Source organism: Esox lucius, chromosome 25, assembly GCF_011004845.1.
Source record: "Esox lucius isolate fEsoLuc1 chromosome 25, fEsoLuc1.pri, whole genome shotgun sequence".
In the NCBI taxonomy this organism is placed as follows: domain Eukaryota; kingdom Metazoa; phylum Chordata; class Actinopteri; order Esociformes; family Esocidae; genus Esox; species Esox lucius.
This window is the reverse complement of record NC_047593.1, coordinates 2,610,424-2,619,269: the sequence shown is the minus strand read 5'-3', so window position 1 is coordinate 2,619,269 and position 8,846 is coordinate 2,610,424. Positions and strand designations below refer to the sequence as shown.

The 8,846-nt window shown below is 41.0% G+C and overlaps 1 protein-coding gene across 1 annotated transcript; it reads right to left on the bottom strand.

Annotated features, from left to right (window-relative positions):
• Positions 1 to 488: 488 nt before the first annotated feature.
• scpp1 (secretory calcium-binding phosphoprotein 1) lies at positions 489 to 4,159 on the bottom strand. The gene is made up of 8 exons (XM_010864118.3): positions 4,101 to 4,159; positions 3,816 to 3,874; positions 3,660 to 3,730; positions 3,249 to 3,317; positions 2,887 to 2,928; positions 2,734 to 2,784; positions 2,035 to 2,100; positions 489 to 1,366 (listed from the first exon to the last, which is right to left on the bottom strand). Exons 2-8 carry the CDS (start codon positions 3,871 to 3,873, stop codon positions 731 to 733), a joined length of 993 nt encoding a protein of 330 aa, XP_010862420.1. The 5' UTR covers position 3,874; positions 4,101 to 4,159; the 3' UTR covers positions 489 to 730.
• Positions 4,160 to 8,846: the final 4,687 nt, after the last annotated feature.

Below are 8,846 nucleotides of genomic sequence, written 5' to 3'. Positions count from 1 at the left end.
CTTATGCTCATATAAAATGGGATGATCATAGTATTTTTCATAGAAGGTGGGTAAACAATCATGTTAAAATAATTGGTCATTGGCTGAGTAGCATAACTGTATAGCTATGTAGTCATTTAAACAGGATAATGCACATTACTGCTGTGTAGTTGATTCAGATATCAGACTGATCCCATATTCTATAAGTTGTTTATTACAGGTTATAGGCTCACCTATTCCTTCGAATTGGAAAGAATCAGGGCATCCCAATTAAATCATACACAGCTCTTTAATGCAGTTTTAGTGTTCATGGAAAAACAATACTGGATTGTTAATTAATTCCTTTATTTAGTTTTGAATGAGTGATTACTATATGAACATATACTACTGTGCCTCTTTCTGTAATAAGTAAAAAAAATTATACCAATACCACAATTACAATGTAATACCACTGGAACATGTTACAATACATTTAAAAAATATAGGTACATCACAATATCAGATTGACAGATAAAATGCTAACACAATTTAAAAAAACTGATACAAAAATAATCAATAGCACACAGATCGATATTATTTGTAAGTAGTAGGCATACTAGTTCATTTCAAGTTATGTGAACAATATTTGAGGTCAAAACAATGCTAACATCCCCATTTGTCTGATTGACATGCATCAGGTCCGATACATATTATTTGAAACAAGGGAGAAGGTACAGTGTAGATCAAGCAGGATAGTATCTAGGTTTAAGACTTATCGCCGTAAACTTAACTCCCTCTGCTCCTCGTCAGGCATGAGCAAATGATCCATTGGATGGGCATCGTCCCCAATATCTTGGAAGAAATACTCCTCCTCACTGTCACAGGCAGTGCTGTTGACACTATTTTGACAATCTGTAGCTCGTTTCGGTTGTTTCTCCTCACTCTCACTGGTATTGCTCTCACTGGTATTGCTCTCTTCGCTTTCACTGGTATCACTCTCATTGCTCTCACTGGTATCACTCTCTTTGCTCTCACTAGTACTGCTGCAATCACTGGTCTCACTAGTGTCCTTGCTCTCGCTACTCTCGCTACTTTCGCTGCTATCACTGGTATCACTGGTAACAGTACTGTCGTTACCGGCAACTGCACCAGAGTCAGTATTGATGCTCGCACTGGTCTCTTTGAGGGGATCAAAGGAGGCTCTAAGGAGGCTCTCTACAACTGCCACGGCTGCCTTGCTCTGTGCTGTATCGCCAGGCTGGCTGTGGATCTCTGTCAAGGCAGTAGAAAGGGGTGTGCCCTGTTTCTCAGCGCCCTGATTGGTGTGGTGTTCCAGCTGCCCTCCGACCTCAGAGCTGCTGCTGTTCTCTGCACTTACGACCTGGACGGCAAAAACTCTTATCCAGTTCTAGAGATGTGGACAATAGAGGGTTAAATAATTAATGTTTATCATTAGTTTACACAGAATGGTACTGCTTCAAGATAGATGTTGAAGGAACTGGAAAAATGTCTTTAGTATAGACCTTTATACCTATGTACTTAATTTCTGTACTAATAGGCAGCCATTGAAATGTTAATAGTTTGGAGATGTTTCTGTAAGTTGTGAATGCAGGGACAACATGGTTTGCTTGTTATTGCTTAGCTAGCTTGCTTCTCAAGATAACACCACTCTATCTTATGAGATGGCCCCAGAACAGATCGGAAAGTATCCCTAATTGATAAGGAGTCTGTTCTTCAGGACTAGTTTGTTATCCTTTTGGTCAGTAAACAAACCCCCATGCCTTTAGTTCTGGGATATCAAACAGAGCCGGGATTGGGGAAGCTCTCTCTTGCATTTTCCTCCCTTCTGCCTGCATCTTTGCTCTTGCAAACATCTTGAATCTCTGGATAACTTTTATCTTTGATACTTGTACTGTAATTGTAATACACTCTTTAGATTTGTTACATTAATAAATTTACCATTTGGAATTAATCAAAAATGGGTCAAAATCCAGTTCCTTCAATGATGAACTAGTATAGTGCTATGATTTTTTATAGGTTTAGTAATGTGTACAAAATATGCATTGCTTGACTCACCTTTCGAACGTTTTCTTCACTACCTTCACTGTTGTCTCTCGTATCCCCATCAGTATGGGAGGCTGTCTGTTGAAACAAACCAACATACGTTACAATAAATGCAAACTTTGTAGTTGGCCTGACATTTTGTATGTTGATTTTGTCGTTGTGGTACTGTGTGAATTTACAGTGAGGGAAAAAGTATTTGATCCCCTGCTGATTTTGTACGTTTGCCCACTGGCAAAGAAATGATCAGTCTATAATCTTAATGGTAGATTTATTTGAACATTGAGAGAAGGTGTAGGTCTACTATCTTGTCCCTGACATCCTTGGACAGCCATGGTGGAGAATTTGGGATCTGATTGATTGATTGCTGCTGTGGACAGGTGTTTTTATACAGGTAACAAGCTGAGATTAGGAGCTCTCCCTTTAAGAGTGTGCTCCTAATCTCAGCTCGTTACCTGTATAAAAGACACCTGGGAGCCAGAAATCTTTCTGATTGAGAGGGGATCAAATACTTATTTCACTCATTAAAATGCAAATCAATTTATAACATTTTGCGTTTTTCTGGATTCTTTTGCTGTTATTCTGTCCCTCATTGTTCAAATAAACCTACCATTAAAATTATAGACTGATCATTTCTTTGTCAGTGGGAAAACTTAAAAAACAGCAGGGATCAAACACTTTTTTCCCTCACTGTATGTGTTTGAAGGTCTTTACCCTGTCCTCAAGTGATTGGCTCTCACTCTCCGAAGACTGACTCTCGGATGACTGTGTGAACATGAACACCAAACATTTTTATATTTACATATAAATAGTTGCTGAACATATCAATTATTATACTGTTGCAGAAATGCTTTTCTTGTCACTCACCTCTGACATGGATTCCAATGATTCTGACTCAGACTCAGAACTCTGAAAAAGCATATTGGAGATCAAAGTCACTTAATATAAGCCACAAATTATATAATTATAGGATTTCTTTAGTGAGATGAGGCCCCTTATCTAAACCAGTATTAGTGTTCTGAGACGCTGTGTGAATATGTGTCCAGATACATTCTTGCCAATCCTGGCAATACCAGTAATTTTGAGCAACAAAGAATTAACCTGTTTTTAAAAATAAATTACTTACTTGGTCATCTGAGTTCTATGAAATAAACATGATATCAATGCAATTACACTTGCCATGTTTTAAATTCTAACCTATTGACATAATATTATTTCATTTAACCCACCTTAAGCTCTGAAGTGTCACTTTGATCTGAAGATTCTGAGGCAGATGAATTAAACTTTTGAGTTTGAGTCTGAAACATTGCCAGCAGAAAAAATGCAATGCGTTTAATGACAACCTGTGTGATCTCATCAACAATCATCATGCTCATTTAAAGTCCACCCTTGCCCAGACAATCTATTGTAAGACAAGCACATGGGTGTATTCATTGTTCTACCAAATGCAATCTAAACTTGAGGTTTTGTTTGGCATTGGTATGAAATACCTTAGCTGTCAGCTTTTCTGACTCAGAATGTGGAGGAGGCAGACAACTTGATTGCAGTCAACTGGCTTGTGTTTTGTGCATTTGTCACACCCATCCTATTCCATATTAAAGCTGAAGATACATGCAAATGCTTGATTTGAAAGTACCTACCACGTTTGATGATTCCAGTTCGCTCAGGTCCAAAAAAACATTGTGAATTTGAATCTGCCAAAAGGAACATACTACATGTCACAATAAAAAAGCTGTAAGTCTAACTGTGGTCCATTGACATCAACTTTAAAAAGTCTTAATACTTAACTAAATTACTTACTGGGTTGGCATAAACTGCTCCCACCAAGCAAAACATCACTATTGTTATCTTCATTCTACAATGAACACATATTATTTATACTGTTCAATTTAACATTTATTAAGCTATTAAAGAAAACCTTTATAAAGAAAATAACTAATTCAATTATTTGAGAGTATAATCCATACAGTTTTTCAATGTAAACATAATAATATAATGGAAATGTATTTACTATAACTACAATGTAGTGTCAGTTCTGTACTAAAATCTATATATCTTAAAAATCAACAGCAGTCCTTCACCTTTTTTCCAGTTTCCTAGGATCAGAGCTTTGAAGGAGTAGTGGAGCTGTTAACGTGACTGCCAATGGTCCTTTTTCTTTGTATAGTAGAAGTTTGGAATGCCAGGCTCTGTATGTCTCTGGTTGAGACAATACAAATAGGAATAAGAAGTGTGGTGAGACAGACATGGCTATATACTAGCTAGAAACCTCCAATTAACATGATCGCATCACTTCCTCCCAGACATCTCAGCTTCACCACAATTTTTGTGAAGGTGTTTTGGTGCCGGATGCTGCATGCAACCACCCACCCACCCACACACACAATAACACACACCATCTACTCTTGCATGACCAGTTGACCACCGTACTGGCCTACCACATCCCATTTGGCTCTCACCCTGATTGTGTACCACAGGATCCTTATTGTGGCACAGACTGTGTACCATAAACATAGCTTTTCTTGGATCCGGTGTAAAAGGAGACCTAGCAGCCACAACAGCATAAGTCTGTCTTGAACTCGGACCCCACACTACTGACCACGTCAGTGGTATGATCTGTGTTACGGGGTTAGGTACTTGTGATGACAATTCTCATTAGTCTGAAATCCTGTGTAATAACTTTCTTTGTTAACAGTACCACAAATTAATATTCATCCTAATATATATATATATATATATATATATATATATATAAACACACAGTGGGGAGAACAAGTATTTGATACACTGCCGATTTTGCAGGTTTTCCTACTTAAAAGGCATGTAGAGGTCTGTCATTTTTATCATAGGTACTCTTCAACTGTGAGAGAAACAAAAATCCAGAAAATCACATTGTATGATTTTTAAGTAATTAATTTGCATTTTATTGCATGACATAAGTATTTGATCACCTACCAACCAGTAAGAATTCCGGCTCTCACAGACCTGTTAGTTATTCTTTAAGAAGCCCTCCTGTTCTCCACTCATTACCTGTATAAACTGCACCTATTTGAACTCGTTACCTGTATAAAAGACACCTGTCCACACACTCAATCAAACAGACTCCAACCTCTCCACAATGGCCAAAACCAGAGAGCTGTGTAAGGACATCAGGGATACAATTGTTGACCTGCACAAGGTTGGGATGGGCTACAGGACAATAGGCAAGCAGCTTGGTGAGAAGGCAACAACTGTTGGCACAATTATTAGAAAATGGTTCAAGATGACGGTCAATCTCCTTCGGTCTGGGGCTCCATGCAAGATCTCACCTCGTGGGGCATCAATGATCATGAGGAAGGTGAGGGATCAGCCCAGAACTACACGGCAGGTCTTGATCAATGAACTGAAGAGAGCTGGGACCAATCAAAACTTGTTCTCCCCACTGTATATATATATAAAAAAAATGGTTTATACATTAATTATAATGTAGTATTTTTTAACAGAATCAAGGCCGTGGAGGAGTGGTTCAGGAAGTCTGACGAGGTCTGGTCTGCTGCCCATGTCCGCCTGCAGGAGGCAGTGCAGCAGCAGATAGCTCTGTGATGGCTGATCTGCGTGGCGCTATGTACTCTCCCCCTCTCCTCAATTCCACCTTGCCAGTGTACTAACTACCGGCTGGAGCAGATGGCAGCAGCACACCCAACACACCCTCATACCTGTTTTGAGTTAGTCATTATGATGTCTATTTAGGTTGCTCATTTTCACCCGCACCTCGTGGGTTATTGTGTCTATGTTGTTGTTGACCATTTGGTGACGTACCTTTTTATAAAAGTGAAGAACGTGATCATCCATGTCTGTGTTATTTTGTTAGTTTTTAGTTTTTGCCTCTACATTACACACTCGCTACCAAGACAACACAGGTGAATTTAATTAAGGTGTGACAGGAAGGGACATTTACATTTTAAAAAATTATTCAGTAGACACAGTGCCTTTAGAAAGTTTTTTGACCACTTCACTGTTTAAATATCGACTTCATTTATAATTTATAGTCTTCACACCATAACAGGGATGCTGACAGGAATCCCAGGGCCGGGACAAAATGTAACATTATGACCCAAACCAAAGGCCACATTTATTTTAAATAGCAATGATATTACTGTTTATAAAACAGGTCATAAACGTTTATTGTTTAATGTTTTAATTTATAGCTAGGCCACATCAACACAGCAAATGTATTATGTCACATATTTTCTATTCATAACCTACTCAGTCACAATCACATAATACCTAACTGCTACACATATTTTGACGTCCTCTTTAAGATTTGTCCTTCCATGTCTGTGCTCCTGGTTCTACGTTATTCTTAGCTAACATTAGCTAAGGGTTCCTGATTGGTAGCTATTTAGAGCTAGTCTAAGTTTTCTTTTGCTTCTTTGCTGTGTAGTGTATGCTGTAGCAGAAAAGGGAGGAATTGTTAGTTTGTCATCCTGGTCTTTAGCTGCCATTATACAGTAGACTCTTACAGTAAATGAACTTTGCTCCCTATGGCGTACTTATGATATATATCATCCTGGTAAATTGCTTGTTAACAAAATAAACCAAGGAGGAAAGCCCACCTCACAGAAGGCGAATGGCTGAAATGGGATTGCTGGAACAGAACTGGCTGTTTTTTTTACAGAAAAATGTTGAATCAAAACTATAGAAAAAACCAGCAAAGAGAAAAAACATGAATTCCTTCATCAATGCAATTCTTTAATAACTGGGTAACTTTCTTGATAGTACTGAATACTAAGATTGAGTGACAAATTAATTATTACACTCACCTAAAGGATTATTAGGAACACCTGTTCAATTTCTCATTAATGCAATTATCTAATCAACCAATCACATGGCAGTTGCTTCAATGCATTTAGGGGTGTGGTCCTGGTCAAGACAATCTCCTGAACTCCAAACTGAATGTCAGAATGGGAAAGAAAGGTGATTTAAGCTATTTTGAGCGTGGCATGGATGTCGGTGCCAGACGGGCCGGTCTGAGTATTTCACAATCTGCTCAGTTACTGGGATTTTCACGCACAACCATTTCTAGGGTTTACAAAGAATGGCTTGTTGATGCTAGAGGTCAGAGGAGAATGGGCTGATAGAAGAGTACCTTTGACTGAAATTACCACTCGTTAAAACCGAGGAATGCAGCAAAGCATTTGTGAAGCCACAACACGCACAACCTTGAGGCGGATGGGTCCACCAGAACTGTTTTATTTTAGGTTTCATATTATAGTAGAACCTCGGATTCAGGAGGAACAGTGTGGTTTTCGTCCAGGCCGTGGAACACTGGACCAGCTCTATACCCTCTACAGGGTGATGGAGGGTTCATGGAAGTTTGCCCAACCAATCCACATGTGTTTTGTGGATTTGGAGAAAGCATTCGACTGTGTCCCTCGCAGCATCCTGTGGAGGGTGCTTCGGGAATATGGGGTCCTGGGTCCTTTGCTAAGGGCGGTCAGGTCCCTGTACGACTGAAGCAGGAGCTTGGTCCGCATTGCCGGCAGTAAGTCAGACTTGTTCCCTGTACATGTTGGACTCCGGCAGGGCTGCCCTTTGTCACCGGTTCTGTTCGTAATTTTTATGGACAGAATTTCTAGGCGTACAGGGTGTCAGGTTTGGGGACCACACGATTTCGTCTCTGCTCTTTGCGGATGATGTTGTTGTGTTGGCTCCTTCAAGCCAGGACCTTCAGCATGCACTTGGACGGTTTGCAGCCGAGTGTGAACCGGTGGGGATGAAAATCAGTACCTCCAAATCCGAGGCCATGGTCCTCAGTCGGAAAAGGGTGGCTTGCCCACTTCAGGTTGGTGGAGAGTGCCTGCCTCAAGTGGAGGAGTTTATGTATCTAGGGGTCTTGTTCACGAGTGAGGGAAGGATGGAACGGGAGATTGACAGACGGATCGGTGCAGCTTCTGCAGTAATGCGGTCGATGTATCGGTCTGTCGTGGTGAAGAAAGAGCTGAGCCGCAAGGCAAAGCTCTCGATTTACCGGTCAATCTACGTTCCTACTCTCACCTATGGTCATGAGCTTTGGGTCATGACCGAAAGGACAAGATCCCGGATACAGGCGGCCGAAATGAGCTTTCTCCGCAGGGTGGCTGGGCGATCCCTTAGAGATAGGGTGAGAAGCTCGGTCACCCGGGAGGAGCTCAGAGTAGAGCCGCTGCTCCTCCACATCGAGAGGGGTCAGCTGAGGTGGCTTGGGCATCTATTTCGGATGCCTCCGGAACGCCTTCATGGGAAGGTGTTCCGGTCCCGTCCCACCGGGAGGAGACCCCGGGGAAGACCTAGGACACGAGGGACTATGTCTCCCGGCTGGCCTGGGAACGCCTCGGTGTCCCCCCGGAAGAGCTGGAAGTGTCTGGGGAGAGGGAAGTCTGGGCATCCCTGCTTAGACTGCTGCCCCCGCGACCCGGCCCCGGATAAGCGGAAGATGATGGATGGATGGATATTATGTAGCCAGCGAAGTAATTGTCTATCCTGAACCTCTGGCATAATATGTTTTAATTGTTACAGGAGTTGAACGCGGGACCTGCTGTTCTGCAGCCCGCATCTATAACCACTACGCTATTTAACAACAGGTAGCTGGTTGTCTGGCCAACCTTAGAAACAGGAAAAAGGGGTTAGGTAGTGGTGACCAGTGTTCAGGGTAATGCGTTATAAAGTAATGTGTTACAGTAGTCAGACAACTTTCTTACGTTAACGAGTCACGTAAAGCATTAGTTATTGAAGTAATCTCTTCCTAGTGAATTTTGTCAATAAATAATGTGTTCCTAATTTTTCCTCAGTGCAACCAACGTAGCTTT